Below are 13650 nucleotides of genomic sequence, written 5' to 3'. Positions count from 1 at the left end.
TGACCATGCATGTAGCATGACACAAATTAGCAAGAGGAAAAGAAATTCAACGTTCAAAATCAGCAGCATATTCAATGGTATTTCTCATGAAAAGTTGTTAATAGACCTTATAATATGAACAAATCTAACTACTTCCAACAAGTGAATTAATTGCAAATTCCTACATGTTACTGGCAGCAAGTCAAAAAGCAATTATATTTGGTATTTTACTTGATTAAGGAAAATAATTAAACAGCTGACTTCGTCGAAGGTTCAAGCTAATGTAACACTACAATATTCTGAAGCCTAATGGATATTGAGCTGAATTTCAATTTCATACCAAGAAATGCAAAGTGAGTAGAACTAGAACCCCAGTTAGGATTTCTTGCGGAAAACTACATAAATTGGATATCATTACCTCCAACGGCGATAAATCAGCACCCCGGCTGAAGGTCAGCTCTATGCGGAACCTTTTTGGATCTTCTAGATCGACCTGCATTTAAAAGTCAAAAGTGGATCAACTACTTTCTTAATTAGACAGACAGGGTTTTCTCCAAGACCACCTTTTTGAACAAATGGAAAAAAGAATAAAGAAACCCGTATGATGTAGAACACTTGGGAACCCTATAACATGCTAAAGATGTTGATTGAGAAATGGCAAAAATAACTGACCTCTGTGTTCTCAAACATTCTCAGCACAATGTAACTCATGTAGTCCAGCTCCTTTGTTTTATATAGGCGGTCGAGAGCATTATGACAAACAAGGCTCTCTTCTTCTTGAAGAGATTCATCCAAATTACAATATCGAAGAACATTCATGAGAGAATGGATATGTGATTCCTGTCAAAAAAGGGGGAGGTGGAAATCATTTAAGAGAAACAAATGTCAACAATTTTTTTTAAAACTTTCTGTTTAATGCATCTTATTATACTTTAGTGTTCAATACAAGTTGACTAGTTAAATTTAAAATTTGTTTTCACGTATGAGGTCTGTGTAGATACAATACAATTAACCACTCCAAAGGACTTTCTGGTTATATTAACAGATTGGAAAATGAGATGTGATACTCACAGATGTGAAGTATAGGCGTGTTCGCACATGGCGTTCAGGAGTCTTCACATTTGCATACCTAATGGAAAATAAAAGATTATTAGAATACAACTTAAAAATTTACCAAATCAAATGAAGACCAGATACTTACTTTGGATCTAAACGATATTTGGTCTCCTTATCATCATCGTCGTCTTGATCCATTGATATATCACTGAAAGTGCTTGATTTTCTGGCCATTTCACCATTCTTATGATGTTTTGACTTGGCCTCTGTATCTTCCTTCTCAGTTTTCATCGCCGATGTATCATTGTCTTGGTTACTCTTTAATTCAGCAACACTGATAGCTTCCTCCCGAGTATTCCTCATATCAATTAAAATTTTACCCAATAATCGACGAGCAATCTGAGTTAAGACAGCGTAAACAATTGAAACAAGGTAATCAGGAGGCTACAGTTACAAGAACATAGGGGTAATGCATTGGATTACAGTACTGCATGTTCAATATGAAACTCCAATATAAAGATGTATAAATAGTTTTAATCTGTCGTACAGTTTATTATGTTTGGTTATTGCCTTATATGTAATATAGCTATTGCCCAAAAGGCCAAAATGATACTTTATTTTTCCTAAAAGTGAGCATGTTTTATGACTGTTCTTATCAAATGTAGAGTGTTATATAACTGAGCATCTAATGTCACATTGAAAACTGAGTTGCTGTATCCACAAGGCTTGTTTTGGTTGTTGCATGTTTATATATGTCTGTCATGAACTATCAACAGACGATGAATTATTCATGACATCTGTAAATCTCATGTTTATTATAGTCGGTCAAATCATCTATCACTGTTTAAGAATAGAATGTTAAATAACTGAATCAAAACTTTGGTATAGGCACCGCAGGGAAAATGTTCACATATATTTAACATGAGAAGAAATTTGCAAGATTCCTTAAAGCAGGAATTTACCTCTGAACCGATCTTCAGCTTCTGCTTTGGATTAATTCCATATTCATTTGGAATTACACCATCAGCAAGTGCCTGCAAATAAGATGTCAGAGCGATCAGGAAAGTTAACAGACTGAGTTCAAAGTTGATTAATATATGAACAACGGAGCAATATAAAATGTAAGGGCTTTATTTCTGCAGAGGAATACTTGACTCAAGTTTTTTAACATATAGAGTTTCTCCCAACGTTAAAAAGGCAAACACTGTACTCTGTTCTATGAAAAATTTTTGCTGAGTGAAAGTCACGCACTATGCTGCCTTTTACATGCAAGACTATCAGCGACGCTACCAGCATGCAATTTATACAAAAACCAGTGATATGTAAACATGAGCAGAGGTTACCCAAACATTATACTGCATACCTGAGCAACTCTAAATAGCTCGTCCAGTCCCTCTAGATTAAGATGCGCATTGTGCAATAGATCATATCTGCAATGTGGAAGCCAGCATTAACTTCTTAGAGAATAAATGAATCTATATAATTTATGATATTGCCAATTTTTCATTTTAAATTCATATTTGACTCCTATGCATATTTGATGTGCACACTTATAAAATAGGGTTGGAATTGCTTGTCCAATGATAAATTAACAGTCAACAATTAAATCAGCCTCAACAAGCTGTAGCAGGGTCTTCTAAAGGTTGCAGTCTAATCACAACTCAGAGATCAAAATATACACACAAAAACTTGAAACACAAACATAAAACTGGATGGACGATCACTAGAACAGATCAGACATGAAAAACAGAACAGTTGGGATTGGAAGAAGGAAAGTGACAGAGAGGAACAAAAAGAACAGGAAAAAAAATAAGGAAGCCTATGGTTTATGATAACCATCACATTGAAAATAATATTATGGCCAATGAGAACCCTTTACATTATAGAAAATAGTTCAGGTGAAGGGGTGAATGAAACAGAAAATTAAACTACAGATATAACATTTTTACAGCCATCAGGAGAGGAAAGACTCTGCATTTCATGATCTTTAACAAGATCTCCATAATTGTTACCATAAAACGAAAAGAAACAAAACAAAACAAAAACTCCATAATTGTTTTCTGCATAAAGATATGTAGCGATTGAAAAGATCAATCGAGTTATAATACAAACATAAGATGAGATAACTTACTTGCATGAATCATAGACATCAGGAATTTGGGTGATGTCAAAGCGCCTGTGCAATTAACAGGCCATTAGTGTACAACATTCAACATAAGGCAAAACAGTTCAACTAGGGAAACAACATTTTTTAGCCAATAAACTATAAGTACACAGAAGAGACCAATACACCGTACACGTAATGCATACAAAATTCATGATAGTTTTGAGAGTGAAATCATCACTGGAAAATGCTAAATCGAAACAAATAATAGCATTTAAAAGCATTTTAATTAGAATAAAGGAATTTATATATTCTTAAAACCTGAAGCATGTTTTTGCTTGTTTAACATATAAAGCAAACCATATTACTATCATTAAGAGACAAAAATTGGATTGGATGAGATGGGTTAACGGGAACAATTCCACCTATAGATTAAGGAAAGATAAAAACAGCATCCATATCACATTACAGAGGTAGGAAATGATTTTCACTCCACAAATAACTTTATCGTTTGAAGCATCTGGTTGCCTTTAGTCATTATCATTGAATGCATGTAATTAAACCAGTCAAATGTACCATTATCGGTACTTGCAAAAAAATTTTGCATTTCTAAATATATAGAAAAAAAAAAGTACAGAAAACATTAAACCAAAAAAATTCTAAGCACTTACTCCTTCCGTTCATTGTACAAGTCTCTTTCAAGTTTTTTCCACCGAGCATACATTAATAGAAACCCTTCACTACCGCATGGTAATCCAGCTGCTATACGATCAACATCAATATTTGTCTTCCCAAGTGCTTTTGCTTGGTCATAAGGAGGAATTACATCGTACGAGCCTGCTTCTGTAAGTTTCTCATCTTCATCCTTAGCAAGTAGTCGTACTTGCTCAGTAACCTTCTTAGTCAATTCTACCTATTGAAGACAGATGCCGGGGAAATCAAGAAACTAAAAATGGCTGCATTTCGTAAGAAAAGTTTCACGTTCTATAAACAGCGAACAAAAAAGGAAGGAAAAAAAAGAAAGACGTTAAGGACAATGAAATATAACAAATATTACCAACTTGGGAAGTAATTCTGAAGCATTGGGTGGCAATCCAGCTCCATCAGCCATCCAGGGAAATTCAGGTGATCCGTTGCTATGAATGGCCTTCGAACTAGAAGTAATGATTTCATTCAGACGGGCCTACCAAATATCCAATCATGATAATATGTGAAATAAAATGTATTAGTATAATAGAGTTCCTGATATTCTGTCATACCCAAATCTTAACTCGAATTTGTTAGTTATGGAGTATATGAGCAAATGTATGAATTATGAACTGTACAGTTACCCTAATCCTCAACCTATAAAAAATTTAAAAGGATAAATCAATGATCCATCTGTCATTCACATCATATGCATACCACACAATATAGGAAACAAAACACTGCAGTCTGCTCCAAATGTCATTCCACTACATCTAAAAACGTATCATCTCCTTCAACAAATTCTACTGGCTATTGAAGAAAAAGGACTAGGCCAGTCTCAGTATTGGTTGCTAATGGTTAGAGCCCAGTGCTACTACTTTTCTCTTCCTCGCACATCATACAGGAAATAACTTATAATGACCTTCCCCCCCAATAACTTCCTGGATTTATTAAAAGATAGAAGAACAAAATAAATCACTGTATTACAAACCTTGGCTTCTTTCATTTCAATACTAGCATTGTCAAGCCCATCCAGCATGGAAGAGTCCTTGCTAACAAGGGAAACCTTTAAGATAACCATTTCAGTTAAATATATCCGACACAGAAAACTGTTCCACTGTTCTCTTTAAGGCTTTTTAAAAGAAAAAATGAAATAAAAAACAAACCAGGATTGGTGTTAGCTGTCCTTCTAGATCAAGAAGACCTTTTGCAAAAGCGGCTGCAGACATCTGTTAACACAGATCCAGTACATAATTAACTCAAATTGTAGTATTGTAAGACGAATTATGCAAGTTAGCAACCACATAGAGACATCAAACATGAATAACAAGTGAAGAAGCTGCTCTTAAACGACTTAAGCATACTTTGGACTGGGGAAAGATGACTGCATCATTACCCATACCTGTACACGACCTTCATCAGAGCTATAAATCTTAAGATCATGGCGATACGTACTATGGAGGCGTAGCAGCCCTGTACCTTCTCCTGCCAATTTGAATTAAAAAATAAAATAAATAAATGAAAAACTTGATTTGCCTATTATACATGGTCCAGTCTATTGTGATAGACTCATAATGTCACAAGAAGAATGAAAGACCATGTTTGAAACATATTAACCTAAGTAAACCTTAGAAGCACCGATAGACCATTTGTTCCAATATAACAATTTTATTTGTGTGTGATATGCACATTTACAATCAATAGCTACAATTACTAGAGTATAAATTCCAGTATAATTACCGAGTGGCAATATAATTTACCTGGATACATATTATTTCGAAAATATCTTCCTAGTTCTTCAGCCTGCAAAGAGGGCAAAAGTAAGAATAGATAATCAAGAAAACTTCATGGAAGATTAAACATGTCACATTTTTTTGTAAATAATAGTGCTCCATTCAAACTTGAATGAGATTCTTTTGTTTTATTAATCTGAACCTGCTTTCTTCCAGCATGTGTAAGAACACCGCCATATTTAAGAACCATTAGAGCTTCAACTGGTCGTTCTTCTTCACCTTCACCATTTCCTTTTGTGACTTTGACCCACTTTAGTGGCTTTAACTGAACTTTCCTATATATCCCAGAGAAATGTCCTCCCTGATATTGAGGAGCAAAACAAGAGGTGGGCAAATTTAGTATATGAAATAAGACATTTTGGTTAACAACAAGAAGAAACCAAGATCACAACTGCAGTTATTCATGCTCTCAGAGTAGATTCAAGAGCATTATCTTTTTCCAGTGTTAGCAGTATGTTTGACACATCATAGCCAACAGAAGAGATCCCATATCATAAGCAACAAACTAAAATCATTCCATTTTCTCTGGGTCAACACACAGCGATATAATTTTGCAGATCATTAGCTCATGCAGGCAAGTGTTTATAGATCTCCATACCATATTCCTTGTGTACATCAATCATTAGCACAGCTAGGAAATTTACCAATGGTTCCCCATACTTATATGTGCAACTTAAATCAACAGCGCACAGGGATGGCTAGGGATTAGAAAGGATTACAAGGAAGTAGAGCAATGTATAAAAATTCATGCCGAACTAACTTCAATAAAAATCTCCCAAACTCAATCAATAGGAGGTACAAGTCAATGCAGCGTAGAATGAAAAGCTAAATTTAGGCTCAACAAAATTTGAAATTTAATTTTCAAGAATATAAATTTCAAATATTAGTCACTAGCAAAACTCAAGTTAGTTAACAACCTCCTCAAGAACTGCTTTAACTTGACGGAGCTTTTCAGCATGCTCAACTTCAGCCTCACTATCACTTTCCCGATCAGGCCTGAATGATAGTAACAGCCATAGTTATTTATAAGTTAAAACCCTTGGTTATCTAAAATAATAAGCATATACTGTTTATAAACCTAGAGTCTACAACTAATAAATTCCAAATAGAAATGACAAAGCACACATTCAACAAAAAAGAATTGGCCTGACAACTTTACTACTTTAGCAAGGTAAACTTTAGGAATCTGGGAATTTTTTCCTTGGGATGCAAAATGAAAAAGGAAATGAAGCTATCATCCCTTGTGAAGGAAACAAGAAAATCAATAAAAGCAAGTGAGTTTTATTTAAAACAAGCTATTCCAGTCCTTTTTTCATATTGAGGCCAATGGCACTTCCTATACAACATAAGGCAAATAACTACTTCCCCTAGCTGTCATGCATGTGTGCGAGAATGGTTTATACTGATATTTGATTAATTTTTGGTGTGAATGTGATATGGAGGTGCATGTCAATCAATGCTTAGGCCTATGCATGTGAGTACCTAACGCGAGGCACAAGAATGCGTGTGGCATCTAATAGATCTTGCAGCTGAACGGCACTTTTAAGTTTGGTCTGCAAACAAATACCATTAGATTGAAACAAAATTGATCACTTTCCCTCAATTAGAAAAACATTACAAAAGTATCAGAAAATAGTATTACTTCAGCTCTAGGTCGGCCTCCATTGTATTTCAACATCAAGTTCAGCAGCCTTTCCTCGGTAACTTTTAGCTTCACCTTCTGTTTAGGGGTTCTATCACCACTGCCAAGGGGCCAAAAGAGTACATAACAATACATGTGGTGCTTAACTAATTTAATAAAGGAGGGCGGAGGGTGTTAGAACATACTGGCGAATAACAGCAATTACACAACGTAATTCTTCAGATTGTCCAAAAGTCCCAATAATACCACTTCCCTGACGAGTAAGTCCCTCCGTCGGTTGGACCGGTTCATTTACTTTCCATGGCAAGGTTGGTGGAATTGCTGAAGAAAGATGAGGTGCTTTTGCATCTAAGAACATCTTTCGCAGAACACAGGCAGCATCATCATAATACCTTAATAAGCAATAAATGGAAACCGTATGACTGAAACAAGCAGTGCATGCTATTTTGAATATTGAAAGAAAAAATAGTTCGGCACGAAATTGACATAGCTTTCATAATTGGTAATGTTTTCCTTATTTATAAGCATCTCATTTAACCAATGATTTCCATCAAACCCAAATTGACGAGAATTTTGCTTCATTGAAGTAATTCTACCATGTAGCAACTAAAGCATGAACAAGGCAAGTAATGCTATATCTAGTTAGAAAGAGTATTTATTTCATCTATGTAATAGCATGCCATCCATAGGGAAACTTCATTTTTCAAATAGCATCACAACCAGTCTATATCTTCAATAAAATTCCCAGCTCGGATATATAGTTCTTAGAGGAAAAGAGCTGGGCTACGATTTTCTGATTACTAGAAGCAAGTGAAAAGCTATTGGGAAAATTGAACCTTGCTCCCATATTACAAGAATAATTGCGAAAAATCTAATTACGGACCCATACTTGTATGAGTTTTTAACGAAGCTCCATCCATTGACATCACAAACATAAGAGCGTCCCTCACATCTCAAGAGGTCAAACCCGCAAACCTACAAGCAACAAGAATAATTTACAGCAGCAAACAAGGAGAAACAGACAAAAAAATATTTTCTTTTAAGCACAAAGACAGTCATTTCTTAAAACATTTGGATCTAGAACTTTTTTAGCTCATCAATAGTCGCCAAAAGAATTTAGAGGATATTTTTCAAGCTATTGATCAAACTTTCAACCAGAAAACAAATTAACTGCAAAATTGAAGAATTATAAAACACATATAACCATACAACCATATGCAACATTTACTAGCAGCTCTAGGATACAAAAAATCAAAGCTTGAATACAATCAATACTTGCTAGGACCAACAATTCTACGAACTTTACCATCTAGAAACCAGAAATCCAATTCCAGTGAAAATTTCAGAAAAGAACCATACATGACAAGAACCACTTCCTCATTTTTAATGGTATGTTGCCACATTAAAAGAACATACCGCTTGCCTGAATGCAATGCAAACCTCTCTTGCCATTTGTTTCTCAGTAGGGGTTAATAACACTGGATACCTGACCTGCCAAGTGTAATAATAGACATAATTTAACAGCCTCTCATTGCAGTGTATATGTTTGTTTCTTTTATTTATCAACCCAAATCCTATAACTAGGAAATCTTAATGTTCAGAAAATAAAAAATATTATACATAACCTACAAAAAACAAGCAATTTAGGTAACCTTAAAATACGCATTAAGACTAAACAAGAGGTTGTCACACTTTGAAAGAGATGTGATGAAAGGATGTAGTAGAATACATAACATGCAGGAAGACAAGTTAAAAGAACAGAGCAATGAGAGAATAAACAAGAAAAAACAATAAAATGCATTCAATGTATCTACTCTAGAATATGATATAAGGGCTGCAATGCTGCAGAGAGGAGTTACAAACCTAATATGAAAGTAACATCCAAGAAATAACAAATGAGAATGGCTTTGCATTTTCAATTAACCAAAAACATGAAATATGTAGGAATTACTAACCTTCTAACCTATTTATCTTAATTAGGGTTTACTCCTGTCTCAACTATATGTGTCATAGGGTTATAACATCAAGAAAGTATAGGATTCAATATCATATGTATCATCTTCTTGGCACTGGGTTTACACGTTGGGACCAATTGTGTTATTCCATAACATTACCACAAGGTACCCAACATGGACAGATCCACACTGCTTCGAAAGGAAAGATTAAACTATCTGGATTGACAAGCAACAAACCAGCGAAGACTCCAAGTTATAGCAAAATCATAAAAATACAACAAATAGCTGGAAGAGGAGAGTAAGATGTTTAGCATGCTACTTACTTCCTTCCCATCAGGATTTCTCATAACGACACCATCAACAACTGGAGACTTCCTGGCTTCAGCATGAGCATACTCAGGGCCTACTGTATACACCTACAATCAATCATCAAAATTCTTGAAAGCCATAAGAATATAGACAAACACATGTCATAAACATCAAAATATGTTAATTTTCTTAAGAAAAAGGAAAACTAAAGCACTTCAAACCTTAACATCTGTCCCTCCAGTTGGCATGAATTCCTCATAAATATAGGAGCCTTCACGCCTCACTCTTCTCACCTCCGGCTGGAACTCACTAGAACGGTTGCCAACCTTAGATCATAGTATACCAGAAAAACAGAAACTAAGATGAGTAATATATTCAATCAAAAGGACATAAAAGTGGGTCGGATAAAGATAGACATAGGTATAAGAAGACCCAAGTAAACTTCAGAAAATTATTATCAGAGATATAAATATAAAACACAGATATGATTTATTATACAAATGGCAGAGGTGGCAGTTTCAACATGTCCCTTGGAAAAAGAATGTCTTATACAATTATTTAATGTTTCTTAACTGGGAAGAGTAGCATCTCAGCGTAAAGCTTACCTTCCGAAATAATTTCTTCATGCCTCCACCAGCTGAACTGGGATAGTATATCATTATACTATGATTATCACCTTAACAAAAACAAGAGCGTTATAAAATTCAAGAAAAATTGTTTGCAACTTGTATATCAAGGAAAACAAACAGTAAGAGAGGACATTATGAGAACTGGGAAGCTTCATTACTTATCAGGAAGATTAATACTAATTAATTTTGCTTTTTTGATAAAAGAAAAAGATTAATACAATACCATTAGAAAGAACAGTCACAATAATAACAATAGCATTGTAAAAGCATTATTGAGAATATAACTTCCACGATTTCCAAATATACGGCACAAAAAGAAGAGTGGATTAGATAAATAGGCAATACATCATTAAATTTCAACTTCTGTGATCAGGTAACAGATTTTTATCCAGCCGCAACCAATTGAAAATATGGTACAACTAATGATGGTTTTATTTTATTTTATTTTTAAACAAAAAGGTTAAACCATAGAACACATTTATGTAAAGTCTGCGATTTTGGAAAAACATGAATAGTGAAGAATGAACAGTTTCAATTAATGGCTCACCATCAATAGGCTTCTCCACAAATGGCTTCCAAAATCGCATGCCATGAACTTCAACAAAATCCTCTTCCTCAACAAAGTAATCCAACTCTTGGTATGGCACTTCCCTATTAACAAGGGCATATCTTGGAACAGGGATTCCAAACATTTCAAGACGCTTGAACCAAAAGTTGAACATATTAATATCATCATAAAAAAAAGAAACATAAATAATAAAGTTCTTTACTGTTGCACTGTAAATAACACAGTAACCAGACTCAAATTCCTTTTTTTTTCCCTTCTTTTTTGTTTCCCTTTTCTTTATATACATCTTCAATGATAGATTTTGGAACAAACAACTTCTGCGGTATAAAATAAAGTACGTACTAACATCTTTTTTTCCCAAAGGGAATTTCCCTCTCATAAGTTCAGAGACTACAATTCCCTGCGATAGTGTTTTCTATTGTTTGTTTTCATGCTCACAAAAAGGATCTCTTATCTTCTCATTTTCTTATGACTATCATCTTCATAAAATTCCTCCCTAAGCAAAAAGGAAAAAAAAAAAAAGGCCAATGTCCACTCAGGCTCTTGGTGAACAAGTCAAAGAGTACAGCTTGTATATTTCAGAACCAATTTTCCTAAAAAAGCAATTCATAGGCCAATTTCACTTGTGCCAAGATTCAAATATTGCAAGTTTAATAGAAACATTATAAGAACAACAATCCCTGCCCAGTGCATGATTCGAAGAGGGGGGGGGGGAATAAATCAAACATATAGCTAAGTGATGTATATCTCTGGATTTTGATTGAACCAGCAAGAGCTATCAGCTCAAATCCAGTCATCCAGATAGCACATACCAAGATGTTCAAAGCTTACAGGAAATGAAGCTTCTTATATTTATTTTTTTTAATGTAAATCCAAGAAGGCTCAATATACATACTTGGAAATCTCATGGAACTTGAAAATAAAGCGAAAAGTACATAACTAGAAGAAATTAAGTAACTAATCCCTCCTACCTCGTATACTTTTCTTCGATCATGAAGAAGGTGTTGGGGCTCCAGTTCATTTACTAGAAAAGGTCTGGATCACAATGCACAAGTAGTTTTAAATCTGTAAACATTCTCCACCAACATTTGAAAAGAATAAAGAAAAAGGAGAATAACAAGAGAAGAAAAAAAAATAGATTGATATGAAAAAGATTATTATACTGTGTGTGTACATCTTCAAGTTAGTAACCAATGTCTGAGAAGAAAACGATACAGCAATCTTATAACTATAACCAAACATGCAACAGAGAATAAGAAGACAAGAAATTGATAAAGAATTTCATAATCTACTGTGCTTATGCCCATGAAAAAAAAAAGTGAAAAAAAAATAATATGCGAAGCAACATGGACTAATTACTCAAGACTAAAAAATATATTTGGTAAATAAACAAGCTTACTTTCTTAAAGCAGCATACGCCTCTGCCTTTTCGAGGGGATATCCAGAGGAATGGAAAGCAATCAAACAATCACATATTGGCCAACTGAAATAAGTCAAACAACGCAATATTTAAACTTAGTATGCAATCAGTGCAACTCAAAAAACAACAAATATTTCAGCAATAACTCACATGTCCCAAGTACAAATATGATTCACACATTGAAAAACATTTTTTTAGGGAGTAGGGTGTCGATGACAATGCATTCTTTTCTTGATCTTTATTCCCTCCAATAGTATATACACAGCAAAAATGAAATGTAAAGGTATTTAATGAAAGTGCATTCACTTCCAAATTGGCCTCCGCCAATGGAAAGGAATCTCATAAAAATAATAGTTTAAATGATAACTCCATATACTTTTCTTGATAGCCTTCCCTTTACTTTCTACTGTATTCCCTGATATACATATGTCTTCTAATATTCTTTCTTTTCTTCTTTTTTGTCCCCCTATTTCCATCCTTAGGATTATCATCATTCAACATGGTTAGCATTTTCTTGTGCTCCATCCATGCATACAACTATTAAATCTTGTTAAAATCAGCCATAAATGCAGCATTAGGAAACATCAAGGACAAAATCCCTTCAATTAATTTTTTTCCTCCTCGGCATGACAGTTAGACATTTCCTGTACTTGAAAGATATTTCATGCCAATGCCTATGTATATGTGTCCTGAAATAAGTTAAAATAACCAAGTGTCTACTGACAGATCACGAGCAACACAAAAAGAAATTGATTCCATATATTCATTGATTATTCAATGTACCGAAAAGATAAAAAAAAAGTGACTTATACTCTGTGCAAAGGACGGCAAATCGTCCAATCACTATTTAGTTCTTCATACTGTAGATTCTAAAAACAAATCTAATTTGCGGTGTCAGTTATACCTCTCTATTGGATCTTCGAGGATGACCTTGTCTCCAAAATATATGACCTACGAATAATAAAAATAACAAAGTGAAAATAATAATAATTATAATAAAACAGAGACAGCAAAACAAATATAAGAGAAAATACAAAAAAAAAGGGAGAAAACACAAAAATGACGGCGAAAAATGAAGGAAAAGGAAAACACGGAGCACATTAACATGAACTCAGCTACTACCAGCAGATTCATGAACATTTCAAATCGAAATCAATGAGGATAACGCGACGTGAAGAAACGAAACATTTCAGTGATTCAACTACCTCAAATTCACCAAAGGCTCGTAACCTCTGAAGAATCTGCTCCATAGGCGCAGAGAAAACCTGCAATAGAAGAACAAAGCCGGAATCATTACATAGACTGGAGTCTCGTAGGTACTGAAGAAGAGTGGATCCAGCGTGAAAAAGAGAGAGTGAACCTCTGAGTCACATTTCACCTTCTTTTCCATCACGCAGACTCCAATCGTGATCTTCTTCTGCGGAACAACTACTTCATCGTCCTTCTCATCTGCCAACGCCATCGTCACCACTGCAAAACTCCGAAGAATAAGTAGAAGCAGCAGCAGC

The 13650-nt window shown here is 34.5% G+C and overlaps 1 protein-coding gene across 5 annotated transcripts in view; it reads right to left on the bottom strand.

The window, feature by feature from the left end:
* LOC107486763 (inositol hexakisphosphate and diphosphoinositol-pentakisphosphate kinase VIP2) overlaps positions 1-13650 on the bottom strand; it is a gene marked incomplete at its 5' end in the record, with an annotated part of 99466 nt that extends 85816 nt beyond the window's left edge. For 3 of the 5 annotated variants that reach the window (XM_052259874.1, XM_021141105.2, XM_052259875.1), the window contains 29 exon segments: positions 398-472; positions 652-819; positions 1051-1108; positions 1181-1434; positions 1998-2069; positions 2399-2465; positions 3167-3211; positions 3811-4052; positions 4197-4322; positions 4818-4892; positions 4993-5055; positions 5229-5311; positions 5587-5629; positions 5762-5920; positions 6537-6615; positions 7102-7172; positions 7262-7361; positions 7447-7653; positions 8151-8236; positions 8678-8752; positions 9540-9632; positions 9747-9851; positions 10131-10201; positions 10702-10855; positions 11694-11757; positions 12122-12205; positions 13047-13093; positions 13348-13407; positions 13503-13650. In XM_052259874.1, the coding sequence (XP_052115834.1) occupies positions 398-472; positions 652-819; positions 1051-1108; positions 1181-1434; positions 1998-2069; positions 2399-2465; positions 3167-3211; positions 3811-4052; positions 4197-4322; positions 4818-4892; positions 4993-5055; positions 5229-5311; positions 5587-5629; positions 5762-5920; positions 6537-6615; positions 7102-7172; positions 7262-7361; positions 7447-7653; positions 8151-8236; positions 8678-8752; positions 9540-9632; positions 9747-9851; positions 10131-10201; positions 10702-10855; positions 11694-11757; positions 12122-12205; positions 13047-13093; positions 13348-13407; positions 13503-13604 (2928 nt within the window). 5 annotated transcript variants of the gene reach the window in all.

This window comes from Arachis duranensis, chromosome 4 (assembly GCF_000817695.3).
Source record: "Arachis duranensis cultivar V14167 chromosome 4, aradu.V14167.gnm2.J7QH, whole genome shotgun sequence".
NCBI classification, from domain to species: domain Eukaryota; kingdom Viridiplantae; phylum Streptophyta; class Magnoliopsida; order Fabales; family Fabaceae; genus Arachis; species Arachis duranensis.
Note: the sequence above shows the minus strand (reverse complement) of the source record. Positions and strands in the feature narration are given on the sequence as shown.